General features: G+C 30.7%; 1 protein-coding gene across 2 annotated transcripts in view; it reads right to left on the reverse strand.

Moving 5' to 3' along the window:
- Window positions 1-17,197, reverse strand: part of LOC100875784 (neurotrimin) — a 247,487-nt gene that overhangs the window by 88,758 nt on the left and 141,532 nt on the right. For both annotated transcript variants that reach the window (XM_012280657.2, XM_012280658.2), the window contains exon 2: window positions 16,213-16,307. In XM_012280657.2, the coding sequence (XP_012136047.1) occupies window positions 16,213-16,307 (95 nt within the window). The remainder of the gene's footprint in view (window positions 1-16,212; window positions 16,308-17,197) is intronic.

A 17,197-nucleotide genomic window follows, 5' to 3' on the forward strand; every position in this document is an offset into this window, starting at 1 on the left:
TCTAACTCATCTTTGTAGATTCTAATAACTGGCACACAAGCTCTTTTCTTTATAAATAATTTAATACTGAAATAAAATGATCGAATGCTGAAGAATGCGATTCGAGATCTTGTGGAAAGGACAGCTGCAAAATTTAGGATATCACAACAACAGGATTACTGTTGTAACATTCGATAACAATGCAAATTTTCCTAATGCTATAATATCGTATTTCTAAACAATTATTATCAATAGAGTTAACATGGACGCAATTTGCTCCAGCTCCGCTGTTCTCATTTTCCATTACGAAACCTTTCAAACCAGCATTGAATTATGTGTCTTGTAACTGATACTTGACTAAATGCAATATTGATTTCCCAACCGTTTCGGATAGGATTTAATCGTGTTTTGAACTCGTATAAATGGTTCGTAAATCATCTGCGCCTCCTGCACTTTTCAGCTCGTAAAAACGATACATTGTTATAAAAACATGGAACACATGTAACATACATATGCTTGAACAGAAAAACAACGAATCATTTTAACGAAACGTTTCAATAAGTTTGATCGATAAGGTTAATTTGTTGAACAATATTGAAATAGATGACTTGTGTCATAACATAAATACGTAATTACTCAAATAAAATGGTGTAAACTTAATTGACGTCAAAATATCGGAAAAAGCTCGCGATCAAACAGAGAATAAATATACTTTTAACTACCTCTGATATGTAACGATAATAGCAAGTTAATAATTGCGGAGGTTACAAAGAGAGCACACGATAGTGGATAGAGAAGCTCCAATTTGAGTTACGTTAAATTTATGCGTTTAAGAGTGTAATGTAGTGTTGGTTACCTGGTAACTAATGATCTCAAAACTTGTGAAATGAACTTTCCTCGGGACGAATAAACTGAACCAAACGAAGGCGAGTTTTACGTAACGTCAAGGAGGTCCGTAATTTAACTCACTAATTTCCAAGCGATTGAGGTGCAACGAGATGAAACAAAAAAGAAAAAGGAAAAAGAAATGGCCAATTTGTTCAACGCTTTGATGTGCTTTGCAATAAATTTGAAGGTACCAGAAAAAGGAATAAAAGGGGTTATTCCCAAATATTTATCAAACTATATGTTAATTAATTTATGTCGAATGTGTGTTCTATCTGAAAAGGTTAAGCTGTTTAATAATCGTCAGTGAAAAATTTGGGAAAGTTGAATCGAGAATGTAGGCTTAGGAATTTGTATAAAGGGGTTGTGAAAGTGAAGGCTGAAATGGTCTAAAATACTGAGAGTATGTAAAGCAATTCTATAGATAAAGTTTGATGAAAGGTGCATGAAACAAGATGGCGCGCGAATATAACCAAATACAGCCGAAAGGTGGTCGAAAGTGACCCTGAATCGAATTTACCTTTGATATACTAGTTCATAGTCTGAACAAAAGGTCGTACATCAAATTTCAAACATCCTCCACTTCGTTCAAAAAGCTAGTTACACGAATTCGAAGTTTCTACTCTATTTTTCTTGTTTAGTAACATTCAAAAATATTCTTTTTATTCACGTTTTCTTTTCGTTTTTACCTTCCACTGTCAATACCGCGTATGAAATAAACCGAAAATATTTTTAATTACAGATGTACCAAGTATTGAAAAACAAGGTTTTTACTTGTGCAATAGTTGGCACAAATATTCTCAATTTTTTCTCCGCTCTTTGTATGGTTCGTCATAGTTACTGAAATCAAAAACCAATTTTCGTGAGGTATTTCGGTTGAGAACGTGATCGATACATCCAATTTTTGCGTTTTGAAAGTTGGAGTATATTTTTTCTGTTTGGTACGGAACGGTATATTGCAAGGTAAAATTGGTGCGCTAGCACTTTTGACCATCTTATTCGACTATTTCCTTTGGTCATAAATATACACATGGGAGTATCGTAAATGTTCCATTCGCTACATAGAATATTCCACTCGTGGTGAAAAATTGATTCAACGACTCTTCATTGCTTGAGATTTCCTTTTAAATGTATTCTTTGAAACTTGTTGCGAATTTTAAACAAGTTGTTTAAAACAACATATTACAAGTTGCAACACACTTGAAGAGTGTAAAATGTTACATGTATCTTTAAACGCAAAACCTTGAAATTCTGGATGTTCATTTTAACAATATACGAGTGTAAAAATGAATGAGTTAGCTCTGAAATGATATAAACGGGATATAGATATAATATCCAGTTCTATTTAAAGAATCGAATTTTATCTTAATATCTAGCGCATCGTAAAAGAAACTGAAGCTTAATTTCTCTGTCGAAATTAGCAACACCATATCGAAGATCGATACTGAAACATAGGGTGCAGGAACGAATACGTGATAGAGTAGAAATATGAGATACCAAGCTTTCGATTCATATTCAGTATTCACACTTTCGGCGATAATTAAAAATAAAGTATTATGAACTTTTTATAGTAACCTTCATCGTCTTTTTATTTTAAATAAACGTTTCCCAATTTGATCGAATAATTTTGATATACACATATTCGAGTGCAATTTATTTTATCATTTTCTGATTTTTGAAATATCAAAGAGAGAGTATTTTGGAGTCACATTTCTTTGCTGATGTTGTTTGCATCAACGGAAATTGTTTTTTAATTCTCATCAAAGGTTAATTCTGTCAGCACATATTTTATTTAAATATTTTACTAAACGTCATGAATTATTTGACTCGCCTTCAAAGGTACCAGTGATACTAACTTTCTAGCAAGTCCTTGAACTATTCATTCGAATATGCAGAATATTCAGGAAATGTTGCGTCAAACTTTAGTTACAAACAGTACTCATCAAAACAAATAACGAATGTTTCATAAACACGATTCCAGGATAATAAAGCATGTTCGCGTATCTTCTGATATCGGAATGTTATCAGGTAAATCACCAACAACTACAGATGAACGAAGCTAACCTCAAACTACGAGCTGTTAAACAAGAAACTAAAGTTCACCGTTTAAAATATAACTGAAAGTAACTTTTCCACGATTTGGTCGAATAGAGGCTGATTTCTATGTATACAAATCCTGCAATGACTGACACACTTTGTACGAGGATTACTGTGAAGTTTCATTATATTGCCCCCTTTTTCTATGAACCGTGATATTTCTTTACACGCGTATTTCACGCATATGGATGCTGGTTTATTATTATTAAGCACAGAAATCAGCAAATTTTTTTACAAAATTTCAAATCTTTGAACATAAAAATTTATATATTCATAAATTTGTAAAGTTATAAATTTTCAAATGTTTTAATTCAGATATTTGGAAGAGTGGAAATTTTGAACGTTAAATATTTAGATATAATATGAAGGTTTAGGTAAATAAAGAGGAAATACAGTTACATTTCATATTATCTTGTTCGAGTTTAAATTTTTCATTTAAAAAAACATCTGTTTTATGAAATTTTTGTGGAAAGGATTATTATTTTTAGGAACTTCTCCAAACTTCTGATGGTATAAATATTCGAGATACTATGCATTAAGAATTCTGTGGAAGTAAATCATTTTAGGAGGTTTGCAGGAAAAGATTTCATAAAATCAATAAATTATCAACTGCTAGTTTTATTGAATAATTTGTAGTTTTTTATCAATTACTTCACACAATTCATACCAAAAAATTGTACTATAAGAAATTTATAGTTTCCTAAGAATTATTAAACAAAAAAAAATTTTTCACATTTACGTAACATTTAATTATAATTTAGAAAAATTGAAATATGTACAACTTCAAGAATGTAATATACTATAATTTCTATAGCAGAATATATTACAATTGTATTTGAGTATTATTAGATTGTTTGAATGTAATAATTAGTTAATATTTGTATACCAATATTGATTCAGTAATCAATATTTGTAATCAATGTTAACTTTAATGTCGATTAACAAAATATTTGTTCCTATTACACAAAACTTTGTACTTATATTTATTAACTTACTCAAATTAAAACTGCTCTTTTTTTATTCTCAGAATTCAGTACTACTCGAATAAAAATTAAAAATTAATTTCGAATATGACCAAGTTATTACAAAATCATTAACTACCTCAGAAATATCTTTGCTTCATTCGAAATTTTGACTTCAGAATCTTTGAATGGATTTTCATTAAAACAAAACTTATTCGTTGTTCTCAACCGTCTTTGTTTTACTTCGTATTTGTATTTCAAGATCACTCGAATAACGCTGAACTTATAATATTGTCGCAAGATGTGTTTGCGAGTCTAACAATGAAAGTGCAGGTATAAAGCTGTCATTTACAGCCATCTGTAAATTTCAAACAAAGATGTCTACTGAGACAACCTTGAGAATCAATATAACATTTTATCAAACGTTATAATACGCAGTATTCATCGTCAGCATTAAAGATTCGTGGGTAGATCGAGACTAAAGTATTAACAGAATATAACGTTATGGAAACTTGCATTGCAATTAAATATATTGCGACAATATTTCGTTATTTCGAACTTTCTTGAACTTCACAATTGGCAGGACTGAAAAGACGGACAAACGAGTTCGCTAGAAGTTTTCATCTGTTTAGTATCCTTCACTGAATTTAATTATTATAAATCTGGAAAAGTGGATCTCGTATAACAGTGACTTATCTGTACCATTTATTTAAAACATGATCTCTGCGAAGAGAATTTCTTAGACATTGACAGCACTGTCAAAAATTAGTTCACTAACTGTAACTTTGTCAATCCTTCAACAAAATTATGCATCTGTCTGTTGTTTCAAATGCTTTTCAGTTTAGGGGTTAATAGTAGAACGGACGCATACGATCAGTTGATCAACACAAATTTCTTAGTGGTACTATCAAAAGCTTAGTCTACTTCGACCACTGCAATTTTGTCGAAATGATCAACATTATGAACATGTATGGTATTGTTTCGAATAATGTTCGATTTGGGGGCTAACAGTAGAATAGATTCGATATTATACGTACATATTGTACAATAGACTGATCTCGAGAAACGGTTAAATCGGAGAACAGGTTAGGATTAATAGATTCATCAGCGTTTAAAGAGAATCATGATTAATCCGTGGCCCCAAAACCGATGAGTCGAATGTTCTTCAATTGAAGCAAAACGAAAACGATGTTTGCAAATAGAGATTGATTCGGAGTAATCTAATGCATTGTGAACGGACAATAGAATCGTTGGGGCAAATGTAGCTCTGAATCTATTGAAAGCGAATTAACTTGAAAATTGGAAATCCTTTATACAAACAGACAGTTAAGACGGTGAATAATACGTTTGCTTTAGTGATTAACACGTTCGGAAGAGTCACGAAACAATTAATTATATTTCACGATTTCATATTACGTTCATGTTGGCCCAATAATCTTAATTAATATTTAATCGATACAATCTAAAATTATATAGTTTATTCTTATATCGTTATCAATTTTTCAAAGAATCGTTGAACACAGAAAGAATGAAGAATTTAATTAAACGAAAGTAATTTCGAAATTTTACACATTCAAAAGCTTCAGGATTATATTGCAAATAGGGAACATAAATCGTAATTATAATTAAACCCACATTTAATGTATTCCACCGTTTAATTTATTAATTATTGGACAATTTCAGATTTAATAATAATATGATTAACATGGGTTAAAAAATTGAAATCAGCGAGAGCGTTAATTTTATATAAAATTTTTTAATTGCAGGTGAAATGTACTGTAATTAATTATACTGGCGCATTAATTATTGTACTAACACTTCAACTCTTGCGAGGTAGATGTAACGTAATTTTGACCCAGATATGGAAATAAAATATACGGAAAACGGAAAGTTTATTTATAAAACTCATGCATAAATTAAATTGTCTATTGCGGGTGTTTCCTACACGATCTTGCAGATATTTGTTATAATTTAATAAAAAAAGAATTATTTTACTATCAAATGTATCATAAATTACGGTAATAATAATTTCATAAATAAAGTATTTTCAAAAATGCATATATTATTATTAAAACTTATTTTTTTTACTAAATAACTTATTATATATTGTAATTTTTCACAAGAGGCACTAGATATGATAATTTTCGAGTGATAGGAAATTTCTATAATTCTTTTAGGAAATATCTCATAATCTCTCTAATTCTTCTAACGGGTTTCACATACTAATAAGGTGCAAGTTGATGTAGCTTCATGAACATCAGACCTGTCGCTAACTCCTGATACAGTCGTTACTGTTAGAATTGCTTTAGTATTCTCACGTACTAATAATGAACAACTTGATGCAATTATACGTACATCAGACCTGTTACTAACTCTTGATATAGTCAGCGCAATTACATACGAAATCATGCAACTGTAACTAGGAATAGCATGTAGGATCATTAACGTTTCATATTTTTTTCACGCTTATACCGCAATCAAATATCGTGAAAATATTTAGATATTTGTTATATTGCGCGGCAAAGAGGTTGCAATTTATTTAATACATTACTTAATAAATTTTCTTTATTATTTTTGCATATTTCTTTTAATGTAAATATTAAAATTGTTTTTTACGAAATAGATATTATTTTTTACCCTTAGCACATCACGAAGTTGGTTATGAAAATGATTAACAAATTCTGTATGGTCTTATTAAAAGCATCGAGCACAAGTCTTAGCCTTTAAATCCCATAATGTATTATGAATTAAAATGGCCGCGCATACGTGTGTCAAACAAGTCCCAAAGCGATTGTTTCCTAAGGGGTAATGGATTATAATTCCAGATTAACTCTGAAAGAGTAACATTTCTTATACATAAATAACAACATGGTAACGTCTGTGACGTCAGTTTATTAATTTTACAAAAAATTCTTGATGCAACCGCAAAAGGTTCTTTAAAATTACAAGCGACTGAAGTATTTATTTAAAATGTCCGAAAACTTGATGTATAATTGTTGAATTAAATATCACAAAATTTTGGCGTTTTCAAATATCTTATATTCCTAAATAAAAATAACATAAATTATTTAAAATTTATTATTTACTGCTTTACTACTTTCATTCACTGTTTTGATAAAATACATAAGCGGTATTTCGTCGGATCGTTGAATGTTAGGAAATATTGAAGTTCAACAGTAATTATCGATGAAACACATTTATAATTGCTATACAATGAGTTCGATAGAATTAATAGAACTATGTCCGAACTTTCAAAATGGAGTAACTGCAGCCGCTGATTAGCAAACGATAACCAAGGAACAAAGTTCCATGGAATTCCCTCTACATTCCTGAATTAAGCAAGATCGTAGTTAACGCTCTCTATTCACTGAATACTTAGACCCAAAGGCACCCTTAAACTTCGCAATTAAAATTCAAAGCACGATGATACCCCAGCAACGGAACCGTAAACCTCGAGAAAAGCTATGACCAGCCAGCTGGCCAATATTACAGCTTGGAGTAATAACAAAGTCTCGCTTGTCCCCAAATACTAGCATCTATCCTAGCTACAATAACCAGTTATATACGTCTTGAAGAAATATTGTTACACTTCAATCCGTGAAGTTTGAAATCACAGATTTCTGTATCACAAACCTTCCGTGAGAAAATCGACATTCCTCGAATTCTAATGTTATTTTACAAAAGGACCGTTAGATATTAAAATGCTTATTACAGAGAAATTAGATCTCAGCACAAGTTTTTAACGATACAATAATTTAACAGTTTTTCGTTCCTTCACATTTATAATTTCAAATCAACACCGTAGCAGTAAAACTCGTGGTGTCATTACATTCAAGCGAGTATTTTTTTATTTATCTGGTTGTCAGAATCTTTAACCTTAGTAGTAGCCTTTTCTTTGCAATTTTCCATACATGTCGAGGTATTGCTTGATTTTACTACTTGCTTCGGTCACTTTGAAAACCAGACCCACTTCATACGTCATTTGTATTTCCATCTCCACCCGAATTTTAGCTAAACCAATAGAAAATTAGAAACCGTTTTCCCTCACCAATGTCACAAAAATTGTACCCATTCCCAGCTTTTGTGAAATGTAAAACATCTTCGAAGAGACTCTCTCGAACAGTCATCAACATAGCAAAATAAACTCTAGTCGAAGTCAAATTTATTTCTTTGATGCAGTCCACTTATATTCACTTATTGTGAATCCTAATGATTCCACGTGTCGTTTAATCGTCACTGCTGACGTTACGACGCACACACACGGACTTTAATACATTCATTTTCTTTACACACGTACGTAAACAGATTTCCAGTAGATTAATTAAATAATTTTTATAAATGTTCATTGCGAGAAATGTGCTCATTGTAAATTGTTCCGAATTGTGTTCATTGTCAACTAGCTGTTTATTACGACATGAATATTCTTCTAGGAGGAATGATAAAATTTAGTTTTCAAAAGTGAGCATAGAAATATAGTGAACAAATACTTTCGTGAATTACTGTAACCATAATTATTATCCATCATCTTAATGCATAATCGAAAGAGTGAGAAGACGCACTTGTGGCTTATAAACGGCGCGATTATTCCAAACTGGCTGATCCAGCCTTTTTCAGTGTCTCATCTTTCAACCATGGTATCCTATCCCTTCAGTCTAGAACAGTGTAATGTCGGCCGCAGGTTAGCCCTCTAGTCTTTGTAAATACATTCATTTGAATTTCATGCCATGCAACCTAACCAGATGAAAATACTTTTCAATATAGCCTCTTTGGTTGATCTCTCAGCTCGGAAGGACTCGTGTCTTTTTTTTATAAATGATCCATCCAATGAAATTGACAATGCAAAGGTATCATTTTTCTTTGTCAAATGCAATTTGGTTAACTGGAGGACAGAATTCATTTGTGGATGGAACATACTTTAACCTTTTAATCGCACAGGGACCTTAATCTGCTTATATTTCATAATTTACTAAGGCTGTTCCCGTCCTTTAACCCATGTAAAGTCATATAACTTTCTAACACATTCATTAAAATTTCTATTTGTATCTTTCTGTTAAAACAAAGATATTGTCGTATCATTGTTATTGTATCATATCTTTGTGGAGGTAGCAATTTGCTGTTCTTGTTTCTCAAATTAGAACATTGCTGAAATTTTGAAAATCACATCATATAATATAATTTTTTCTGTACGATTATTACTTACATAATTATTATTAACGATAGTCGCATTCTTAGTTGATTTTAAATAATAAATTTTGTTACAATGTTTGTAACATATATTTCTTCCATTTCTCATGCAATATGAAAATATGGAAATGGAGACGTTATACCGGAGCAAGTGAAGAAGAAACATTAGCGACTATAGATTGATCTCTTCTTCGACTCTGATTTAAACGAGGAGCAATTACTAACATTCGTTCGGCAACGTGCAAACGTTACTGATAGCAATAATAAATCACGATTAGTGAATCCTATAGTGAATCTGTTAATGAATCTCTACGTTAGGAAGAAAATTGGATAAAAAGAAATGTCCTACCCAAATAATTTTTATTTTATATTTCAAAATTTATGTTTGACAATTTCATGCTATTATCTGAAGACAATAAATATAATTATGTAATTAATATTTGCAAAATCAATTACTTAGAAAATTCCACTTTTCAATTTATGTTTCTGTGTTCGCATTAGTAATACATTAACGAAGTTAAAAATTAAGTAAAACTCTTTTCATTCGAATCTATGAAATTTGTGACTTTTATAAATATAAAAGTATATTTTTCATTTAGTACCGTATTACAAATCTCACTAATAAAAATTTAATTTTACAACATTAAGTTACGACACAGAATCTAATGCCACGGTAAGACGATTCCCCGTTCTCAAGACGGCAGAAGTCACGATGTAATATAAGAGAAGCCTTGGTACGTCATATTATGACAGCAAAAGTTGTAATGTATTATCACGTGAAGTTGTACCTTCAAATATTCGCCGACTTTGTTCTGCTTGTCTGGCTGCGAACGTTATTCCACTTGCTGGATTACGAACTACTGCTATTCTGCATAATTGTGAGATCGCTTTAGGCACTCACGTTCTTACTCTATTTGTTTGGCCACTTACGGATTTCGTAGCCTTATTCCACTTATCTGCCCACGTACTTGATAAATTTCTTCGGGGAAAATGGTGATGTATGAGGAGAAAATTGTACCATTTCGATAGTGACAAAGGTAGTATTAGTATTAAGCTTATACGCTAGTATTTCGTATTTATTTCAAAGTTAATTTATTCAATAGTCAATAAGAAAATTTCAATGATAGCTGGATACTCATTCTCTAGACTAATGTTTGAAGCTAAATACACTTACACTTTACATATTAGCAGTTTTAGGTGCGTTTGCAATTCGTGCATCTTTGCGTTCACGAAGAAAATGATGTTGAAAAATAGTTATTGTACCATTCAACATTTTTCTTAAAAGTTTTATCCTATCTTTTACCAAAGAGATATAACAACAAATGTGTATACTGTACTTAAATGCACTGTATATTAGATTACTCTAATGAAGATACATACGACATACATAGTATAATGTACATACATGAATTTAATACACAGTCATATTCAAGTATTAAGATAAATAGTGGGAAACTTACATCGCCATTTTCTACAAGAAATCCTAACATTTTCATCACGGTACGTGATCAAGTCTATAATTGGTATTTTAACAAAGGTAAAAAGTATGCGGAGCCCAAAAACAAAAGACTTGACATTTTAAATTCCTATGATAGCAGATCCTCCACATACGGGAATATTACCCTGCAAGTATTTATGTTTAATATTTTAAGGTTCTTCCTTGCTTTAAATCTTATTAAAATCAAGCGCTATTCCACTTAATTTGAAGGCGTTCCATTCGTCTTCTTCGTCACGCGATGCTGCATGATCAGATTAGCAGGCTACTTCTTAAATATAACAAAACTCGTGCCCTATCTTTATTTCTACACCCGAATGTTTATGCAAATTTTTATAAAAAAAAATATGTCTCCAGATATCCAAATAGTATGCGTTCTCAGAATATTCAGAATTCGAAACAAGGAGAAATATTTGCATACAGAGTGGTTTGTAAAAAAAGTTATTAACACTAAACCTACCAGTGTATGAGAACTTAATCTAAAATTAAAAATGAAGTTGAAAAATAAATAAATAGATGATTAAACATAAAATCGTATAAATATTAATTCTCTATCCTGATGAAAATTAACGTAGATTTCACAAAAAGCATCTTAATAATTTATGTATCTTATAGTTCGAAACTTGTGAAGCAGTCATTTGACCGTTTTGGTAGTTTTAGTGTTAAACGCGAAATAATATCTCAAACATTTGGGTGAATATTAATTTGAATTACTATATGCAGTATACAGTAATGCTAATTTAAGGATTCATTAGTTACCCACCGAAAAGTATAAGAAATGTCTAATCAACATAAGTTCTTAAGACATGTAGATGTAAAGTCAACATCGATTATTTACAAGCATTCGACAACGTAAATGAGTTTCTTCGCATTGAATGTATACTCAATGGAAGCGAAATAGCGTTATCGCGGATTCGGTACGGAGCTTGCTTTGGATTGTGCATGTGGTTTCAGCATGATGGAACTCCACCACATTATTCAATTAACGTGAGGCAACATTTAAATCAAACCTTCGAGAAGTGAACACAGCGAAGAGATTCGGTAGAGTGACCTGATAGACCTCGCCTAAATTCTTTACATTCCCTTATGTAAATAAACTTTGGTTACTTCTAGAGACTTCACTTTTTATTTTATTACTCATTCATTATTTGTAGTACGCTGAATTTGGTTAATAAATTTTGTTTCGATATTTTATCTTTCTTATTTACAGTTTCTTTTTTATTCTTATTCTACGCATTCGAGAGTTCGACAGCTGCGATAATCAAACTATATTTGAATTTCAGACAAATATTCGCTCCGTAAACCAAGGTCATAAAATATGGTTTGATAAATTCCATAATTGACATTCATAAATTATTCCGACAGTAATAGACATTGATTTGACACGATATTCTATAACCACAGATTCGCACATGCAAAATAATATTCCCATGATCTCACATATAAACAAAGAGTAAAATAAATTTATCTTTAAAACTCTCTAATTATCCTTGACCTGTGTTTTATCAAAAAAATGTAAACATTCAGTCATAGCAGTATTTTTTGATCCGAATTCTTAATTTCTTTTGTAACAAAGGTACATTGAATTTCTTTTGCAACAATATTCGCCATATCCTCAACCATTTTTCAAAGGACCCGTACGTAATAATTCGCGTGCTTCCTTTTAGAACGCGACTCATTCAAAGAATTTTCCCTCCGTTAAAATAAAGGCAATTAACGTTTCACACTGAGAAAGGTAGTGTCATTTTTAAAGAGACGGGGTTCGTTCTTTGAAGGGACGTAATTGTTTCTGACGAACCGGTGTCTGTAGAAAGCCACCTTTCGGAGGGTAATGGATCTTCACGATTTTCATGATATTCCATCTCTTTATAATTGAAAACCATTACTTAAAACCATTCGCTGATATTTTCAAACGTGGCCGAGCCTCTCTTACAGTAGGTAGGTATTACTAAAAGTACCTTGCGAGCAAAAAGGAATCTAGAGCATAGACATCCAGGAAGGTTGTTTAACCCATTGACCCCGTTAAACGCTCACGAAAAAGTTAAGTGAATTTCTCTCTGTTTCATCCACCCTTTACCCTTCGACGTCCTAACTCTGACTATAACCCGTTTCAAGAACCCCCTTCGTCCAGTAGGGAAGCAGTTAATTAATTAATTAGCAACATTACAAGGAAAGATAAAAACGGGTCCTCGTCTGAAGGAGACGGTCAATTTTGTTCTACCTATACAATGTAATTTCACTCGAACGAATTAACGGAAGATCTGCCAATGGAGATGTATCTAGATAGTAATTTCGTATCCGCCAATTAGGGGATGAGAGAAGAAGGGTAAGAATGACGTCACGATGGAATCCGATAAGATTTGAGTGCTTGCCGTCTCGAGAACACAGCTTGTCGATCTGCCTAATTCGAATCGACTGATCTCGCCAATCCGGGGTTTACAGAGATCTATAAATTGCGGATCTTGTAATATCGTTGTCGATGATGGTTCAAATTCACCATTAACCCTGAGTACTTCAATCTAACCTTCGTTCTGTTTGACTAGAATTATTTTAAGATGCTTATTCATGTAATGAGTTATATTAGTCTATCGCGGAATAGTTTCGAATCGATCTTCGTTTCAATAATCAAATATTCGGGGTCCATAAAAGTCTCCACGTTGTTGCAAAATGGTTGTATGTAATATAATACCTGTCTTATATAGGTTTCTATTTATTCTTTCTACTCTGAAGATCAGTAAGGTCGGTATTAATTAATTCAATTTTTTTGGAAATTTCATATGTTCTTCCTGTGTTGCACATTTTTAAAATTTTAAAAATTTAAAAATCAAAAAACTATTAACTTTGATAAAATTTATATTCACGTTGAAATTTTGATACATTTTTCGAACAGAAATATTCTATTAAAAATGATTTTTATTTTTGCTTATTGTATTTTCTAAAAGTTGTATATGAAAGTAACCTTTTTATTTTCAGTTACTGATGTACCTAAAAATAAATAAAAATAACAGCCTTAATAAATCACTAACAACAAAAGCAATAACTAACACAGAGCAACGATAGTAAATTGAAACTTGAAAATTCTTATTCTTAATAATTAAAGTTTTAATATGTCTTACAACAAATGTCCATTACCTCTGGTGCAGTGAACACGTTGAAAGATAAATGATACTTCTACTGCAAGTGGAGTAGGAGAGATCGGAGTAAGATAGTGTTATTTTTTGTTTTGTTAGTGACGCAGGTCGATTCTCTTGGTACGTCATTTATGCATCTGAGTTGCTACCGTAATTTAGCTTGATAAAGTAGAGAGAAGCCGATACAATAAAAAGTTTTAACGAAGTCGCGATTTGACGCTGACTTATAAAAATGTAGCATCATAAATTAATGAATGAAAGTTTCTTTTTTGAACAATTAATTTTGCAATTTAAGAAATTTGCTGAAAGAATATTACACAATTTAAGAGGAATTTAGTGTACCAAGTTTTTCTAAAAATTTTAAACGTAAGTTTGAGATGAAAGAAATTAAGGAATTAAAGAATTTTATGACTTTTGTTAGTGAAGTTGGAATATGTTATGAACTACCATTATTAATAAATGATCGTCATATTGTATTTTCAAATTAAACTGGAAAATTTTTTATTTTGATTGACAAAAACTTTGCAAACTTTAACTAATGTATTTTTAAAAGAGTTGTCACTTATTGCAGCAGTCAATAATTATTTATACACAGACATAAATAATAATGAAAACAATCTATCGATCACCTGACCACTGTGATTATCAACATCCCAACAGAGAACTCGTAAACGAAAGTTCATTATCTGTTGTTCTACATTATTAGCATTATATTGCCATTTAAAGTGACTTACAGTAATTTAGATACCGGCTATCGTGGAGTATGTACACAGCAAAAGGAATACTGATAAATTTCCTGGCAACTTCTTCGCTAATTATTCCAGTCCTTCATGTTATCTCTCTATAATATTATTGCAGCACTAATAAAAACGTTCTGTTGAACAACCGTCAATGAACTCCAATTTAATAATTTTCAAATTTATATTTGCAAGTTTTTATGTCACTTTTATATTTCTTAATTCTGTATTTGTTTAGAACTTTACTTTTTCATTTTTTTATTTGCAGATTACTATCTTTATTTTATTTAATTTTAATATCAACTTTTCAGTTCCCATTTGAATTTTGAAGCAGCCTTTAACTTCTCTAATTTCATAAACATATTTAATATTTTATTCATACCTCCACTTAAGAAATTTAATTTTAAAAAGAAGTTAAAATTTTTTATTTTGAAAATGTATGATATAAACTATTATTCAGTTATTTACAGCACAAAATTATTGTATACTATCAAAAATAAAGCTGTACAAGTCATTCTACTCAGAATATTGAAGTGTGTTTAATTGATATAATAAAGATACATAACACGCATCAATCAATATGGAGAGTTTTCAATTTGTTGTAAAACCGAACACTCCGAACGAAAATCTGATTGCATCACACGAGAGAGCAGACATTTTTACTACAACAAGTGTCAGGGAAAACTAGTGGTTCGCTTTTGCTCTCGATGCAGAAGCAAAATACGGTTGAACATCGATATTTTCCTGTTCTGGTTGCTCCAAAGGCGGGACAGGAAATTACGAACAGCCAATGTCACGCGCGCTTGCTCGTTTGTTTCTCTTTCATTCGAAGACCATACAATGACACTAAACCAGACCTAACAATAGATGTGCACATGTGTTGGACGTTTGTAAGCAGACGGCTCCAATCAGGAATTTATCTGGTAGGAATATATCACGGTTCTACTGCGGTTTGGTGAAACAAGAACCGACATATAATAATACTATTTGTTTTTCAATATTCTAAATCATATACGTATAGAATTATATATTAACCCTTAACGATAACATTTCATCAGAATATACTACTCGACTTATAAGATTTTAGCTATCAAAAATGTTTCTTACAAGGAAGCTATTTAATATTTTAACTTGAAAAAATTATAAATAATCTTTGAAAGTTGTTTTAACATATTTCGTAGGTGAATTTCAGTGAATTTGAACAAAAATCAGAAACGTAAAAGAATTGAAAGACGGGTCACATAAAAAAATTCAAAACTTTATCCGATTTTAATATAAAGAGCTAAAATTTCAGATAAGCACTCTTACAAATAAAATAACAGTTTAAGGAAAAAATAGTAAAAGTACCGATGTTTGAAAGAGGGAATTTATTCAGATTATCAGGATATAAAGCGATTAAAATTGAAGCAAAATAACCTAAATTACCTTCAATTTTATTGGGGGTCGTTTCGCACCCCAGTGTGACCATTAAGGGTTAATATATTTTCAAAAATTTTTAAGTATTTTAGCCATCACTTTTTATTAGTTAAACAAATGTCTGTTTCCTTTAAACTAGTTTCAATGTTATCAAAGTAAAACACTTGAATGAAATCATCCATTTATTATCGAATTAAAAGTAATATAAGTATGATATTTTATAGAGTGAAAGAATTGATGATTAATAATGCAACTATATGGACAGGTTTAGAGCGATGAAAGTAGAAAACAAGAAGAAAATAAGCAATAAAAATTTGCTGACTCACTTTATACCCAGCTAAATCTTGAACCAGGCAAGACAAAATTGCTTCTCGTCCAACTGATGCGGTTACATTGGCAATCGGCTCCTTAAATTTCGGATCTAAAAGCAACAAAAGATGAATAATTAATATCTGACTGTATCATAATTTTTGTTTCAGAAGAGGTATAGTACTCTAGGTAATATTCATTTAAATATTAGATGTATTACGATAGGGTTGGAGTATAACAAACTTCTTAAGTGATCGTATAATTTATTATTCATTTATACTTCCGTAATAAATTAAATTTTCGAAACTTACTGTCTGGACTAACAATCTCTATATTCAAATTACATTTTTAATAAATACAATAAATAATATAAATTTTTGTATTTTGTATTAAATGGTACAAAATAAAAAATATGAGTTCGTTTTTTTTTCTGGTAAAATACTATAATAATATAATATAAATAATAATGATTTTAATGCTATTTTAAACAATAACATGCATGTTGCAATTGCAAGGCAGTGATACGTAAATAAAATAACATTATTGAATAATTTAAGGGAGTGTACATTAATTTTTAATTCTGACAAGGGAACATTTTTAAATTCACATGTTAATTAGGCACATAAATGAAATTTTTATTCGAGAAAGGATTATTTAATCATAACGGGTAAGCTTTATTGTAATACATAATAATGACCTTATTCAATTTAATATTTGCGCCACTGCGTTATTAAAATAATAATAATCGCAATTATTTAATTACGATTGTGTAATTAATGATAGCAACCAGTTCAATATGTGTTTACAAATTCGAATGAAATCGAATGCAAGATTCTGTTGGTAGAGTTCAAATATCATTAATACAATATTTGCAAAATATAAATAGTCTATTATTGTACTATGCACACTATTATACAAATAGCGCAATAGATTGCTAACAATCTTGATTCGAAATAGAAAAGTAATGCTGAAAGATATAAGAGTATATTATAAAAATTATAA

This window comes from Megachile rotundata, chromosome 1 (assembly GCF_050947335.1).
Source record: "Megachile rotundata isolate GNS110a chromosome 1, iyMegRotu1, whole genome shotgun sequence".
Classification (NCBI taxonomy): domain Eukaryota; kingdom Metazoa; phylum Arthropoda; class Insecta; order Hymenoptera; family Megachilidae; genus Megachile; species Megachile rotundata.